The 17211-nt window shown below is 39.8% G+C and overlaps 2 protein-coding genes across 4 annotated transcripts in view; one reads left to right on the top strand and one right to left on the bottom strand.

Annotated features, from left to right (window-relative positions):
* Positions 1 to 8248, top strand: part of exoc7 (exocyst complex component 7) — a 16429-nt gene extending 8181 nt beyond the window's left edge. For 2 of the 3 annotated variants that reach the window (XM_035662872.1, XM_035662864.1), the window contains 7 exons: positions 305 to 450; positions 1667 to 1819; positions 1910 to 2008; positions 2913 to 2975; positions 3198 to 3264; positions 7958 to 8020; positions 8104 to 8248. In XM_035662872.1, coding sequence (XP_035518765.1) covers positions 305 to 450; positions 1667 to 1819; positions 1910 to 2008; positions 2913 to 2975; positions 3198 to 3264; positions 7958 to 8020; positions 8104 to 8228 — 716 coding nt within the window. In that variant the 3' untranslated portion in view covers positions 8229 to 8248. Of the gene's footprint in view, positions 1 to 15; positions 85 to 304; positions 451 to 1666; positions 1820 to 1909; positions 2009 to 2912; positions 2976 to 3197; positions 3265 to 7957; positions 8021 to 8103 lie in introns of all 3 variants that reach the window. The other variant, XM_035662857.1, reaches the window with a different exon arrangement.
* A 3993-nt stretch (positions 8249 to 12241) lies between these two features.
* On the bottom strand, positions 12242 to 16937 carry LOC118325596 (galanin receptor 2a). Its single transcript, XM_035658321.1, has 2 exons — positions 16316 to 16937; positions 12242 to 15122 (listed from the first exon to the last, which is right to left on the bottom strand). Exons 1-2 carry the CDS (start codon positions 16675 to 16677, stop codon positions 14483 to 14485), a joined length of 1002 nt encoding a protein of 333 aa, XP_035514214.1. The 5' UTR covers positions 16678 to 16937; the 3' UTR covers positions 12242 to 14482.
* Between the last annotated feature and the right edge of the window lie 274 nt (positions 16938 to 17211).

The following is a 17211-nucleotide window of genomic DNA, read 5'->3' as shown; positions in this document are numbered from 1 at the left end:
CACCTCACCCACCAGGTTACGATCACGACCTGCGGGTCAAACACCACTCTGACGCCCTGACCGAGAAGCACGGGGCCGCCGCAGGTGAGTGACGGGAACATGTGGGGGAAAAACAGACGGAACAGAAAGACTTAAAAGTCTCACCTACTGCAGATTTAACACATCTCACTGTCAGTGCAGCGCTCCATCCGAACACACACACACACTCAGTAACTGCTTGAGCCCATGTCTTATCTTACATTAAATTCCTAAAGTCTTTCTTTGTCTACCGGCTGACTGGATCTGTCCCTCGTGTACCTCTCAGGGAAGGACGACGTTCTGGACATCGAGATCGACTCCTACATCCACTGTATCAGTGCCTTTGTGAAGCTGGCCCACAGCGAGTACAGCCTGCTGGCAGAAATCATCCCCGAGCACCACCAGAAGAAGACCTTCGACTCCCTCATTCAGGCTCCAAACACAGGAATCTCACTTTCATTTAAAGTGAGGCGAAGATCGCAGACCATGGGGGTCGGAAAAAGGTCTTCTTGGTCTTTCATAGATATATCTCATCATCCTGCAGTAAAAAGAAACCGAGATAATAGAACAAGCATCAGGGAGAAGAAAACACAAAATTTGTCAAAAAAGAAGCCTATGAAGTCTGAATGAGTGTTAAAAAATGCAAAATACATAAAACAGACAGAAGATTTTGTAAAAAGTTCCTAAAAATATCAGGAAAACTGAAAATAAATCTGCTCAAAATTCATCAAAATTTTTATTTGTTCACTTTTTACAGTTCATCAGTTGTTCTGTACTGTTATTGTTATACGTCAAACAATACGACATATCCATAAAATATGTCTCAGTCAGGGGTCAGTGATAGAAAAGGGCTCGCTTAAGGAGAAAGGTTGGGAACCGGTGTTCCTGGTCGTTACTTATTGAAAACCAGTTGATAAGATTAAATATTTAACACTCATTAAGTCAGCTTGGAGGTATTTAAAATGATTTTCATTTAAAAATTATTGTAAGGGATTTTATAAAATGTAATTTGATTGATTTTACCTTCATATTGTGCAGACTCTTAAATATGGTAATTGTAATAAAATCTAGGAAACCACGGCGGGATTGCAGCGATGTTGCTTTAGCTCCTCATTAATGAAGTGAACGTTGATTGAACAGTCTAATGGCTCCATCACAGTACTTGAGATAATTACTCGCCAAATAACTGGGGAATCCCAGATCTGTGAAGAATAAAGTCTACAAAAATATCATTAACTTCAAGATTTATGATGGATTTGATATATTTGCATTCACATCCTATTAAACATGTTAAAAACGATGCATCTTTTTTAGAATAATGAGGTGTCAGATATGATTCATTCTGTTCGTTACAGAACATTAATCCATCTCCTTACTGAACTCTAACCGGCAGCAGCTGTGGCATCATAAACAATAAATAAACCAAATAAGACAACAAACCTTTACTCAAAGTATCTTTTATTTATCTTTCACCCAAATCAAAACATGTCACTGAAAATGTGAATAATTTATTAAAGTGTCATAACCAATGAATGAAACAAGGATTCTTTACTCACCTCCTTTAAAGACAACAGGAAACAGCCCCAACTTTAATGCACGTCACTCCCTTTATGTGTAATCTGCTTCCTGTTCCCTCGTCCGTCCACAGGAGGCGCTGGACAACCTGATGCTGGAGGGAGACAACATCGTGTCTGCAGCCCGCAGAGCCATAATGCGCCACGACTACTCGGCCGTCCTCACCATCTTCCCCATCCTCAGACACCTGAAGATCAACAAGTCTGACTTTGACACGACGCTGCAGGTCGTCATCCCTTCAGTATCTGTTGTAGGAGTGAGAGAAGATGCTGCATTAAAGTCATCTTTTTTTAAATGTAATACACTTTGTCTGCAGGGAACAGCAGCCAGCACCAAGAACAAGCTGCCGACACTCATCACCTCCATGGAGACGATTGGAGCCAAAGCGCTGGAGGAGTTTGCAGACAGCATCAAGGCAACACGCTCACATTTTACTCTCTCATTAAAGAGTTAGGCTAGTGGGAAGGCAAAGGTAGAACAAAGCACAGCAATGTTTTTCATATTCTCCAAGATCTCCTGCATATGAAATTCTTTTATAAAATTATTTTACTTAATTGACGGATATTGTGATACACCACATAAATGAGTGCACAATAGAGCCAGGCCAAAGGGGAGATGATACGTCTGAACTTATAATTTAATAATTCAAGCTCTGATTGATCCCAGATGTGGTGTGGAAGTGGACAAGTGCTTCCTCTACATGTCTAAAAAAACATAATGTGAATATCTTGATGCATTGAGGAAATACAGGACCACAAACACAGACGTACAACAGGCGGAAATATCAAATATCAGGCTCTATGATGAATGTATTCATTTACTTTAAGGTAGCTTTGGCTGGGATTGTCCCACAAACACCAACCAGGGTTTGCTAGAAAGGTCTGACTGTGCTGAATCCAGCAGTATATGATATGTGAGTGTAGCAGGTACAGTCAGTGGTCTGCATTAAGAACTGTATGACGTCTGCCTTTAAAATGAAACAGCCATTATCTGTGGTCAGTCTGTGGACTAAAAAATACACTTGAGAATATTTTCAGACAATTTATTGAAACTTTTTAATAAACCTTTAAAGGGTAAATAAATGTTAAATAATATGCAATGGCAAATTACATTTTTTAACTATGTATTTAAGTTTAACACTCAAAACATTCCCTGCCCTATTTTTTCTTGCTTTTTCCACCTTGTGTGTGCAGTTTATCCTTTAATGTTAAATGTTTGAGCACTCAGGAGAGGAGCAGGAGCAGTGCATGTCAACCCCACTGAAAGGCTGATGTTGGTTCTGGTTATTTACTGAGTCCTGTCTCTCTCTCTGACCACAGAATGATCCCGATAAAGAGTACAACATGCCCAAGGATGGAACCGTGCACGAACTCACCAGCAACGTAAGCCACCGCTCTCTTCACCTTTTCTGTTGCGTAACGGCGCTCTCGGATTTATTTGCTCGCTCTGCACTTCAAACTCAACACCTTCCCTCGAGGGAGCACTTTTACGGTTTGCTGTGATCCAGGTGGTCTCCATGGGAACGGCTAACAGCGGCGAGCGGCAGCGTTTGTGTTGAATCAATAAGCTGAGGTGATGCTTACGTTGAGCTCTCTCTCCTGCAGGCCATCCTGTTCCTGCAGCAGCTGCTGGACTTCCACGAGACTGCCGGAGCCATGCTGGCCTCGCAAGGTAGAGCCGCACCAACACGACCCGTTAGCCGGCGTTCCCTTAGACCCCCCGCTGCCCCGCTCGCCTGCTGAGATGCTGCTTCCTTTAGTGCCAATGCCAGCAGTGGTCCTTGTCAGATTTCTGTCATCTAACATTATCCATGTGCAGGTTAACCTACAGTGACGTAACTAACTCTCATTATTCTGTCAGACAGTATTTGGACAGTGATATGTGCATCTATTGCTTCTGTTCTTTGTGTTGGACGTTAAAGTTAAAGTGGCGACCTTCAGCTTTTATTCAAGTACACAGTTGCCAAATTTTAGGAAAAAACAACAGAACAGAAGGTTTTTAGCATCAACAAGAAGAATATTAGTAACATTTTATTTTACATTTTTCCATCCTTACCTACAAAGGAACTAACATTTGTACTGAAATTTATAAAAATCATTATAATAATTTAAAACCAACGTGACAAAGTTCTTCTATATAGGAAGTAGGGCTGTAACCTTATTTGTTTAACCCGTTTGAGCCCAAAGACTATATATTCAGTCTGATTAGAAAAATGCCACAACATTTGTTCTGATTGGTCGAAAGTCTGGAAATTTGGTACCGACATACATTTTTAGATAACATGAAATATCACACTTTTATTAATGGTCAAAGTCTGGATTTTTCTAAACAAATTAGAAAAATTGCTGCTTTTTTTTTACACTCCGTATATGTACATATATTTGACATTTAAGAGATCATAGATACTATATTACTTTACTGTATTTAGTTTTTGGGGACATTTGACAACCTAAAATGGTAGAAAATGCTCTGAATCAACAGTGAAAATGTATTTTTATTATTTTCAGTACACACATGTGCGTCAGGCTCCGATCTATATATTCTATCTATATATATATATATATATAAACTGTGCCATGTGCCTAAAGACTCTAAATATAGTGTGATAAGAAAAACTCACTTTTCAGCCAAATAGATTATGAACACTTCCACCAAAGAAGGTGTCAGGCCTTTAAATGAATTGATTGTTGGACAAAACAAGACATATTTCTGACTAAATAATTAATCAAACAGTCAAAACAACCCATAAATATTAAATACCAAAATACATTAAACAGGTTGAAAACGACTTTTCTTTTGGTATTTTTGCTTTAAAAATGACAAATAATCATATTTAAAATCTTGATGACAATATAAAGACAATATCTAGTACAAAGTAGATGCAGCTGAATCAGTTACAGAGCAGCAAACCGAACAAAGGAGGACTGCAGCACGCTGATTAATACACAGCCTTTAACTGTGCAAACAGAATTAAATTCTGTAATTGTGTTTGAACACTACTGCGTCTTCATCAGAGTCCAAATGGACAAAAACACGAGCAAACAACAAATACAGTCAGCTAGAGCCCCGTACTCTGTACCGGGGTTAGGAAACCTGAAGCCCTGGAGTAGCACGTGGCCTTCGAGCTCCTCGCCAGTGGCTCCCTGTGGCGTCGACCAAAGAACATATGGAATGTTTCATTTGTGGTGAGAAATTAGCCAAAAAAAAAGGTTCTTCTGATAGTAAAGGGTGCTGTCTTCTGATCTGTACCATTCAAACCTCGGTAATTACTGAGGATGCACGATAATCATCATTATAATGGCACATTTATGTCATTATGAATTATCCGGATAATTAAATTACAACAGATACATTTATAATTATTTGGAATTATGAAGAATATTGATGGGCTTTTTAATTTGAATAGTCAGAATTTCTCTGTTAACAACACTGATGTCAGTTAAATTAAGTATTTTTGTCATCAAGTGTGTAAAAACTGCAGGTTATGAACTTTAAAACACAAATGTGAAATTTTTGGTTATCTTATCAGCATCCTTTTACTATGTAATGATGGGCAGTGTTGTAAGTCACCCATTAGGGCTGTGTAATGGCTGTATTATATTTCTATAGAACATGTCACTGTCCAAACACTGTATTAGGAGGTTACTGATACCGAAACACGGACAGATCAGACAGAAAAACCTCTAATCCACACACCGTCACAGGTTTCCTACGTTCTCCCCTCACCCGTTCTGTCTTTCCACCTTCCTTCCTCCCCTCCTCCTTTTAAAGGGAGCCGCTGTGACGCACGCTTTGTCTGGCATGTGCATGTGCGAGAGGCAGCGCGTCAGTCCCAGTAATGTTTAAAAAAAGATATGTTAAAGTTAAATTGGATTTGTTGTGGATTTTAATCCGATATCCTCTCCTCTGGAAGGGGGGGTTGTAAATGAGGTCTCTGGCCCCCTCCTGTCCCCTGTCGATCGCTGCTTTGCTTTCCCTCCTTTTCATTACCCGACTGTCTTCAGACACTCGCTGCCTGGCTGATGACTGTTTGCTTACTCTGCACTAACAGATCTTTTCTAACCTTTTTGCACTTGTGCCTCTTTCTCTTTCTCTTTCTCTTTCTCTTCTGCCTTGCCTCGGCCCTTTTAGTACTGGGGGACACTTACAATATTCCTTTAGACCCCCGAGGTAAGCAAAAGATTCCTGTGGAGGCCCCTGATGAGCAGTGGTGGAAGAAATGCGCGTTTACTTAAGTAAAAGTCGCAAATACGTGAAAAAAATACTCTGGTACAGGTGAAAGTCCTGTTCTTACTTAAAGGTCCAGTGTGTAACATTCAGAAGGATCTATTGTCAGAAATGGAATATGTTATTAATAAGTATGTTTTCATTTGTGTATTATCACCAATGGCAGGGTCCGCCATGTTTCTACTGTAGCAGACAAACCAAACATTGGCTCTAGATGGGGGCTAATCAGCAACTGCACCCCTAGATACCACTAAATCCTGAACACTGGACCTTTAAGTAAAAATACAGACGTATTAGCGGGAAATTGGGCTTAAAGAACCAAAAGTGAAAGTATTCATTATGCAAAATGATGCCATTAAAAGTGTTATTATGTATTTTTATTGAAATATTAATAATTATTGTTGTCAAGGAGCTAATTTTAACCACTTTATTTACTGTAGTTTTATCTATAATAGTGAATATTTTATTAACTGGTAACCACTGTTGGGCTAGTTACTCAAAATTTTTTATTTATTACTCATTACTCTTTTCTAAAGTAATAGTATTACTCTTATTACTCCCTGCCAACAGTAATTGTTACACTACTAGTTTTATTACTTTTCTGCTACTGCCGTTCACACAGTCCTGAAAAGATCCGAACCCAGTCATATACGAGCTAAAAGACTCAGATTTGACGTATCGAGTAACTAAAACTGTCACATAAATGTTGTTTATAAGTCAAAAAGTACATTTGCCTCTGAAAGTAACTGAGTAATAGTGTAAAGTAACATATAATGGAAATACTCGAGTAAATGTACCTGAGTCAATGTAGGGGAGAGTCGGTATGAAAGTAACACTGCATCACTACATAAAGCACACAATTAAAATTATGTTGATACGTTAAACTCGCACTGAGTTTTACCTGGAAAAAAAACAGTGAATTAATAATTATTTCTTGTGTCTTATTGAAAGATTATTTAATACTTTAACACATCCTGAAGTCTGAGTTTTTCAGTATGGAGGCTAATCAGTGACGGTAAGGATGAAAGTAACAAACGTTTCTTTCTCTCTGACAACAAGATCTATTGTCCCTTATAGGGCTGTTTATCTATCCCTCTACCATATTATATATTGTCTTTTTTATGTCCTTTGATTTTAACTTTTGCAAATAAATAAACTAATAAAAATATGTTTTATTAATATCAAATAAAGTAATTTTAATGTAAAAATGTCATTAAAGCTGTCATATTTGCTGAAACGTTCATTATATCCTGACAGTAGAACACGAGACAGATAATCTGTGAAATAATCAGGTTCCTCTGACTCCTCCTGAAGATAGTTAGTTAGTAAATACCATTTAATATAGTGTGGTTTCCACAAATATAACAAAAAGTTATTTTTACCTACTACTGCAGCTTTAATTAAATTTTTTAACGATTTATTGTTTTTTAATTCCATTTTTACATTAAAATGTTATTACCTTGATATAGTGATAATCTTACTTTTATTTATTTATGTATTTGCACAAGTTGTAACCAAACAAATGACACAATAAAATTAAGCTGTAATAAAATTAATTTAATAAAAGTCAATAAAACAGCAAATTAAATTAGTTATTTTTACTCTTTTTATAGTGTTAAATTAAATACTGTTGTTGTAAAATGTTGGATAAAAGATAAAGGACGGACTGTGTTTCCATACTAACGAGGACACTCTCAGACATTTTTAATAAAAACAAGAATAAAATAAATAATAAAGTGTTGTTGCTGTACTTTCATCAAATTATACCGACGTCGTTCCACATTTGTTTACTGAAGTTTATCTGACAGCGTTACTCTGGTTCCCGCTCGCCCCCACTCACTGTTTTATCTGAATGTTTTCGTGCTGATTCTTGAAACTATAATTGCAGCTAATTAATTCACTGTGTCACAAACAGACCCTCGGCATTGTGCCGAAGTGCAGGGTGAAAGAAAAGTGCTTTTAGATGCTGCCATGGCAACTCGAGTGCTTCCTCTGTAATTAATACTTCTGGTCCTGAGGGCAGTCTGAGTGGAGGCGTCTCCATCTAAAGAGAAAATGAAAGAAGTGTTATTAGAATAACTTAAGTAGTAAAACTGTGTGTTAGCGAGTAAATCTTAAACTTCTGTATTTCTTCCAGAGACGAGTTCAGCGAGCAGCTACACCTCCGATTTCAACAAAAAGCTCCTGAGCACTTATATATGTAAGTGTGGAAGAATCCGCCTCCTCTTTATACCCCTGTTTGGATGATTGTGGAAACTGATGGATAAGTCGTTTCCCTCTCAGGTAAAGTGCTCGGGAACCTGCAGCTGAACCTGCTCAGCAAATCCAAAGTGTACGAGGATTCGGCGCTCAGCGCCATCTTCCTGCACAACAACTACAACTACATCCTCAAGTCGCTGGAGAAGTGAGTTTCTGACGTGTATCAGACACTGTGCGTCTGGATGACACAAGTGTGCAACCGATGTGATGGTTTACTGGTTCCATTTTAAAGACAAACAGAATAGAGACAGAAAAATGTAGTAGATGAGAGAGGAGGTCGTGAGGCCTTCTTGATTTTAAAGGGAGGAAGAAAACCTTTTTTTAAACATGTACATTACGCCTGTGTGTCAGAGAGAGCTGATCAATGGTCAAACATGACATTAGTCAAAAAAGAAGCCTAATAGTATCTATTATTTTGAGATACTTATTTATAATTTTGTGAATGTTTCTCATTAATAACTTACAGAATCACTTTTTTTCCCCGACACTGGCAAAAATGGGCGAAAAATAATACAGATGATTGTATGAAAAGGTTTTAAAAATATCAGAAAAACTCATCTCTGATTAATATTCACAGGAAATAATCTGCTCAAAATGGTTTACTCCATGATAAAGGGTGTAATGTCCTCACTGTGTCTGTGTGTGTGTGTGTTCTGGTGTGTGTGTCTGTTGGTGTGTTGTGGTGGTGTGGTGTTGTGCCGTCTGACGCTGATCCACTGTCACGTACTCAGAGCAACTGAGAGTTGATACCGGGACGATGAGCAGGAGATCCACACTTACAACAGGTAAACGCGCTCACTCAAACATGCTTCCTTCTGTGGCGTCCGCAGCTTTCTACGTATCATTTCTGTGCAGGGTTGAAAGTCACGAGCACCTGAGGACAGGACTCCACTCTTCCAGCGGCAACAAGGCAGACTTTATTATCGCTCAACTTTGTAGCAGGTTTCAACTTTAGGAGCCGTTTGATTTCGCACTGGAGGAAGAAAGTTGATCGTGTCAGTTGAGCAGGTCACCAACCAGGGAAAAAAAAAAACAAAAATAATCTGAGCAGAGAACGCTAAATGTTCATAGTAGTCAGTTCATATCTTCTGTGTCTTCCTCAGTGAAAGAAAGAGCGACAGTGATTAAAAAATTCAAGAGGTGGTCGGAGCTCAGGTGTAGCTTCACATTAAGATCTTTGAAGATCACAAGAACAACTGTCTGACTGCTTCCTCTCGCTGCCATTCTGGTTAGATGGCTGGATACTGTGTAAGATCCAGAAGGCGTTGGGCCATCGGACAAAAGCGCGAGACTTCATCCGCCAGTCTCGAAGAAGTGGTGCTGTCTTACAGGCTCCTGCACAGTGAGTGTTCCCAAAGCACGCATCGCTACCGAGTAGTAAAGAGAGGGAACATCGCCTTTCAATGCGGCTTAACAAGTAAACGGATAAAAATGATGCCTAGATAACGCATCCATGATGGCGATTTGAAAACTTCTGAGTTATACTTGTCTGGTCTGTGCCAAGACCTAGCAACAACTTTAATCTTGTTTCTGATGAGTTCTGATCAATCGGCTATTAACCCTTAGTTCTATAAAAGTAACGATAAGATAAATGCACTTTTCATCCAAAATCAAATAAAAAAAACTGATTGCAAGATCACATCCTCAGTAATTGTTGCCCAAAAAATACAAATCTCAATTTCTTGTAATTTTATTTCAAAATCCAATCATTTTAATCATTAGTAGCTAGCTACAGCAACACTAAAGCAACAACTTATCAGTGATTTTGGGTGAATGGATATATTTTATGGAGAGAATATTGTCGTTTTTCCCCTGACGTCCTCCCAGCTGTAGCGTACGAATGAACGGGCTCAACTCCAGTGAACCAACCCGAGACAGACGAGACGTTTGAACACAACCTCCGAGACAGACAGAGGACAGTTTGACGACAGCGGTACCGAGGTGATTTATGGAGTTTCCAGATGCACTTGTTGCAAAAAGAAGCTAACTGTTGCTAACAGTGATGTTAGATGGTGTTAGCCGACTTAGCCGCAGCCAAAACTGGCAATAAAAACATCTCCGTACTTTATATCCTGTCGTCAAACTGTCTGTACGGTACTTTCTATCATTTATGTTCCTGCAGTGAAATGCTTCAGGTCTAATGTTTTAAATTACTGCTCCTCACACCCACTGGTTCTCTCTCCTGTTTCATCCAGATGCGCCAACATCTCCTTCACCAAGAACCCAGAGAAGTATCACAAGTATCGACCGGAGGAGGTGGAGGAGATGATTGAAAGGCTGTTCGACACGTCCGCCTGAGCTTGGCTTTGATCAGCTCCGGCTCCTGTTCCCCCACACCTCACCCCGAGCTCAACACGAGCTCCTCTAACAACACTCGAGCCTCTCCTCACACTACCGCCACCCTCCTCCTCCTCCTCCTCCTCGTCTGATGAATGTTTTGTACAAAGATATGAACATGATGTATTTATGTAATTTAGCCGTTCCAGCTTAGCATTTCAAAACCATAATAAAGGGAACTCTGTGAATTGGTTGTAATTTGTTTTGTTGATGACACAAAGATAATCAGACTGGTTTTACCGACAAATAACACACTGAAGTGTCTTTTGTCATCCATTTTCCAACCGTGGGTACATAGTTAAATGTTTGTCACCACATACGAGCGTCGGTCTGAATAAATAACAGACGTCAGGAACACATCGTTAGAGCCGGGAGATCTTGTTGCATCCTAACGAGCATTCGAGGGGTTTTCTGAAGGTGAAACACTTGAAAGCTCCTCAGCGAGACGTCTTTGTGACAAAAACAAGCATCCGTTGATCAGCGGTGGAGGTTTTTCATTTACATAACGACAGTGTGCTGGTACAGATTGGTGTGTTTCCATGGAAGAGCACGTTCAGTTAAAGCTAAAGCTGCTGTAATCAATACACATCACGTAACAGTGGGGGAATCAAACACAATACGTTTACTCAACTACTGTACTTTAAATAAAATAGCCCCTCAAGAAACCAGAAGCCAAATATTCTTAAATATAATCACATTTTCTGCCAGTGAGGAATTTTGCTTCACTAAAACTAGCATAAAAATAAAAGACTGTAATGAGACTTAAAACTAGAAAAAATAACAATCTAAGCAGGTTGTTCTTATTACAAGCAATGAAAACTTTGTACCTTAATCTGAGATTAATAATCTCTACTAAATAGCTGCTTCAACTTGTTAAATCAAGCTCAATATTAGCTGTAATATTCTATTAAGATAAAGTTAGATATATTTTCTTAAAACCAGATTACAGTTCTAATGTAAAACATGTTTGACAAGATTAGTTTTCTTTTTTTGCCAAAAAATAACTCATTTCACACAAATAAGACATTTTTGCCCTTTTTGCAGAGTATAAATACCCTAAAAACTGTACTTGAGTATTTCCACTTTATACTACATTTATTTGATTAAAGTTGAAGAAAATATAAATCAACTATTATGAATGCTGAATATAAAGTAATTAAAATAAGCTCCACCTTAAAACATTACAGTGATTATGTTCAATTTTGTATAATTTATATAATTAAAGCAGGATTTGGTGAAATGTATGTTAATTAGGAATTATTATAATTGCCACACCTAATTTGTGAGGAAGTGGGTCATTAATTATACCACTCAGCGCTGAGTCGTCTGTTTTTTGTGTAATTCAATCATTAACAATAACAGAAAGGTTGAGAGGGGGGATTCATAAGAGGCTGTGTAATGGAAACACACACACACACACATATGTATACAATAATGCCAATTTAAAGACTTAATGAGCTTTAGTGAGGAAAATCTTTTCAAAATAAAACATTAAATCAGCAATCACGTCAGTTTTTGGAGACAAAAATAAGAAAATGATTATTTTGTGGTGAGTTAAAGAAATCTAAAGGTTTTGCTTCATTGATGTAATTAATAGTTCATTTCTGCCAATAGATCCTCCTAAATGTCAAACACTGGACCTTTAAAAAGAGATAAAAAGTACAGTTTGAAGGGTTTCACCAACTGTAGCAACAGTTCACTAACCCACATCATAGCTAACGTTGGTTATATCACTCGCTGTGTCATTGTTCGCTCTATATCGCGATATGTCTCATGATATTTGGTGTTGCAAAAGTTTATTTAGCTCTAAACCTGTCCACAAGCAACACACCTATCGTGTATAAACCCTGAAGTCGTGGATCTTCATTGTACTTCACTTCCACAGAAAACAGGAACTTGTCCTCGTCATGAATTTGTGAGCGTTCAGAAGTGTCGGTACTCGACAGCAGAGCTACCATTGTACGGCAGCATATAACAGGACGCCACTCGCCAGGTGAGACCCTACTGAAGGATCTGACACGGGATCAGGTGAAGGGATGGACACGCAACAACCTGATGTATTTATTAGTTCAACAACTCTTATGATGATCTGTACAGCACAATAATACTGTCGGCATGCATGAACACACACAGAAACATTACAGCAACAGACGGTTTAATGTCCTGTAGCCCTGCTCAGCCAGCTGTATATCACCAAATACAACACCGAGGATCATGCAGCATATTTATAAAACCACAGAACATTGAGGCCTGTTGAGGTTTGTGTACACGGTGCTGGATTAGTAACACAACAGACGTATATTCAGATATGCAGAAGTGATTGAAAATCTGTCCAGCAACTGTCAGTTGCATAACATGTCTTTTTTTTCCCACCGTCCAACACCACCCACATCTCCTCAGACTGCTCATGTAGGCAGCTTCCAGCCAAAACCTGCACCGCCGACCTTCTGCATTTGAGACTCATCTGAGCTTTCAGCGAGTCAGTCCTTCTACAAACTCCTTTGGGATGAAGCTGATGACCTAAATCAGGCACCGTAGCTCTTCATCTTAATTTAAAAACATATTGTTACGGTATCTTTTTAGCTGTGTTTTTGTTTCACAATATATTTTTCTGGCTTTCTGGCTCTGAATAATATGGAGGCCTGTTTCTGCCAGTGTGACAGGAAAAAAAAGATTCTGTAAGTCATCATAATGAGAAACCTTCTCAAAATAATGACTTAGCATCTCTAAATAATGTTTAGGTTCTCTAAATAATGTTTAGTTTCTTAAAATGATGACTCAGCATCTCAAAATAATGACTTATACTCAGTCAATATTTTGGGAAAGTTTCTCATTATAATGACTTAGAGAACCTTTTTCCGTCACATCGGTGGAAATAGGCTTCCATAAATTAAAGCAACTTTTCTTTTAAACATGTTACATAAATAAATTTATTAGTACTAACTGTAAAACTGTAATCGCACAAGTCACTGAATACAATAGTGGTAATATCCCTTTATTTAGTGTCTAAATGACCTTCATGATGAAACACGTGTTCAGCCAGCAGGATTCTCGTCTGTCTGCCGGGAGGATTTCCAGGAAAAGTACTTCAGAACCTGATCAACCATAAATCTCTGTGTCCACATGTGCTTTTAATTTCTAGCACAATAAACAGAATTAGACACAAATCAAGGTATCTGAAGACTTTCTTAGTGTCCTATTAAACCATAAATCTCAAATTATAAATCTAACGTGGATCTAGATAAGTCTTGATCCAGATTCTGATCATAGCTTCCCGTCCTTCACAAGGCGCTAGGGACCAACTTCCGGAAACAACAATGTTAGCAAACAACGGCGTTTGAAGCGGTGCGTCTAATTCTGGCTGTAACGTGTTCAGAAAAGCCTAAAAAAATAAAGAAAGTGGTGCTTTGAGCTAAACATAACAATGCTAAAATGGTGATGTTTAGAAATTCTAATGTTCACCATCTTTATTTAGTGTGTATCTTTAGTGTGTAATGGGAGTGTCTTTGGTTTTTTTGCAGGCGTTTGGTCATAAACTAAATTCTTGGTCGAAGTGAGATTTTGACCTGATGATGGCGTTAGACATTTCACCAAAAAACAATCATGGTGGCACATGAGGTCGAAGGCTTCTTCCTGCAGTGATCGTGAATGTCTGCACCCAATTTTATGTCCATCCATCAGCTAATTGTTGAGATATTTCAGTCTGGACCAAATGGTGGACCGGCTGACCGATCCCTGGAGCTTCGCTGCTAGCATGGCTGAGAACTACGAGGTCAAATAAGTTGCCTTCACTTGATCAATCTGTGTCCTTTTTTTTAAGCAGATTGTGACAAACCACGCCCGTTTTTCTCTTTTGTGATCAATTTAATTACCAGAATGCAGGCTAACAATAACTGGAGGTGATCAATAACCATTACCCTGCCGAGGTCACCGTCGTCTTACTCAATCAGATGATTTTTAGTCTAGTGATGTTAATATTTTTGGCACATTACGTCGTCTAGAGACTTCTTAAATGTTCAATTGGCTCTTCTTCTCCTTCGTCTGGTCCGGTTCTTTGCCGTCGTCTTCAGTTGGACGTCTCCACGCTGCTCACCGTGTTCACCGCCTGGACGACGTGCACCTTGTTGACCTCCCTCCTCCTCAGCGAGCAGCTGAACACCTTCCTGAAGCCTTTGCGGAAGTGCTTGGAGACAAGTGCGTAGACGATGGGGTTGAGGCAGGAGTTGGTGTACGCCACCAGGTGGGAGAGGATGCGGAGGACGTAGGTGGTGTGGTTGAGGGGGAAGCTTCCGAACCACATGCAGAGGATGACCAGGTGATGGGGGAGCCAGCAGAGACAGAAGAGAGCAGCCACGATGATGATCATCTTGGTGACTTTCCGCTTTGCCCGCCTCGACTCGGACATGTCCTTCACGGGGTCCACGCTGGTCCACAGGTATCGGATGGTACGAGCGTAGGTGAGGCCGAGCACCAGGACGGGGATGAGGTAGCCGAAGACGAAGGTGCACACGTCCATTGCGATGCGTGGTTTGGACTCCCAGGCAGGGATACACACCACGGTGCCGGCCAGGTCCAGTTGCATGTAGTAGCTGAGATACGGACCGGAGAACACCAGGGCCAAGGCCCAGACCAGGCCAATGGAGGTGAGGGCATTCTTCGGTGTTCTCATCTCCCGGGAGCGGAGCGGGTAGCAAATGGCTAAATACCTGTGAGAGCAGAAGGAAGACATGTGATCCAGACGTTTAATACTTTAAAGATTTCTTTAACACCCTCAGTGAAGCTTTGGCGACCCCTTGTGGACTCTTAAGGTAACAAAACCACAGCGATTCTTATTTTCAGATGATTATACACAAATTACCTATAACTTACCTATGATTATATCCTATTTCTGACAATAGATACTCCTGAATGTTACACACTGGACCTTTAAGTTGCCAGACATTGGATTGCTGTAGTTTGTGATGTTGATATTTAAGACGTATAGAGAAGTTACTATTAATTAATTAGTGCAAAAATTATGTAGTAACTGGATTTTCAGTATAAACTGCAGTGTCATCTGGACGTGTTTACCTTTTCAGGAGTTTATATATCCAGATAAAACTGAGAAATTGGCCTTAAAATGAGCATTGTGCTCTTTGCCGGGAGCAACGTTTTAACTGGAAAACAACCATATAAAACAGGATGCAGGAAATGAATGAGTCCAATTACACTGATCTGTATGTGAAATCCGGTTTTGGGTGTGTTGCATACCGGGACACAAATGAAGCCTGGCTGCCAACGGTGGATGTGCGTACGTGTTTGAAGGCCTTTGTCAATCAATGGCTGAAGGAACGATGAGTTTAACATCCTGATTCAGGACTTTAATTACGTTTACGTCACAGTAAAGACTTTAAATTCTGAGCACAAAGACAATAAATGGTTCAAAATCAGACACATTCACACCCATCGATGAATTAAAGCATAATGTGTCTGAAAGGCATGTGGCCATTATGTTTGAATTGTTTCTATATGTTTATATGTTGTATTTTAATACGTTTGTGAGATTATTGATCTCAGTGGGACTTCCTGGTAAAATAAATCAAACTTATTGCATATTATTTGGCTTTTTAATTGTTTTTTTCTTAGAAATCTCATTGTCTTTGTGGTTTTATGTGACCCGACTGCTGTAACACATAATAAAATACCATCTGTCTGTCTTCTGTCTATCTATCTATCTATCTATCTATCTATCTATCTATGGCTCCATTCTACTAAAATCCAAACAAGGACCCTGTTTTGCTCCAGATCCAATAAAATATTACCTATCATTGTAAATATTTCACACCCACACCCACTGACTGTGGAGAAACTCTCATTTAATGCTGAACTTTGAAGCTTTGAGAGAAGAGGTCGGACGCACCTGTCCAGGGACACAGCTGTCAGGGTGAAGATGCTCGCGTACATGGTGAGGAAAATGATGAAGTGCACGACTTTACACACCACGGGGCCAAACACCCATTCATCCAGCGTGTAGATGGTGGCTTGGAAGGGCACGCAGAACACAATGGAGCACAGATCCGCTATCCCGAGGTTGAAGATGAACAGGTTGGTGGTTTTGGTGTTCATCTGCCCGTTCCGAAACAGCACGGCGAGGACCAGAGAGTTCCCCACGGTGCCGAGCAGGAAGATCACCGAAAACCCCAGAGAGATCACCACCGACTCCGCTTTCCAGGAGGACGAGTTCGCCGAGGAGAGGTTCATCTTCCCGCTGTGTTCATTCATGGTTCACAGAGTCCGGTGATCCGAGCGCAACGGCTCCAAACGCGCGCTCCAAACATTTCCTCATCCAGACGCAGCGCAACAGCAGCGACCCGGAGCCATGCCCACCCCCCAAACCTCTCTCTCACTAATGAACCAGGACTGACTTTTAACTGATTCAACAGAGGGATCACCGAAAGAAAACTATTCAGGCATTGTAGGCAGTTTGAAAATGACATAAAATAATAGGAATGATAATAAAGGCTACATTAGAGCTGCAGGAGGTAATTATTATAAAATTATTTTTTGTCAGATTTGCTGAAACTTTTATTATATCCTGACAGTAGAACATGAGACAGATAATCTGTTGAAAAATCAGGTTCCTCTGGCTTGTTCTCATGCTCCTGATGGGATTTACAAGAATCCATGGGCCCGAACAAAAACAACCAATCAGAGTGGAGAAAGATAGTTAACTGTTTAGTTTCATTGGGGTGTCAAATATAGACGCTTTGGGACCTCAACCCAGAGGTCGGCAACCATTAAAAGGAGCTATTTTGG

This window comes from Morone saxatilis, unplaced genomic scaffold (genome assembly GCF_004916995.1).
Source record: "Morone saxatilis isolate NCDOM2014 unplaced genomic scaffold, NCSU_SB_2.0 Contig1, whole genome shotgun sequence".
NCBI lineage: Eukaryota > Metazoa > Chordata > Actinopteri > Moronidae > Morone > Morone saxatilis.
This window is presented reverse-complemented; position numbering and strand designations above follow the sequence as displayed.

Excerpts from the sequence above, each read along its gene's own strand:
- LOC118325596 (XM_035658321.1), bottom strand. The coding sequence starts at position 16,677 with ATGAATGAACACAGCGGGAAGATGAACCTCTCCTCGGCGAACTCGTCC. Across the intron at positions 15,123-16,315 it reads ACAGCTGTGTCCCTGGACAG|GTATTTAGCCATTTGCTACC; the intron begins GTGCGTCCGACC and ends CTGCTCTCACAG.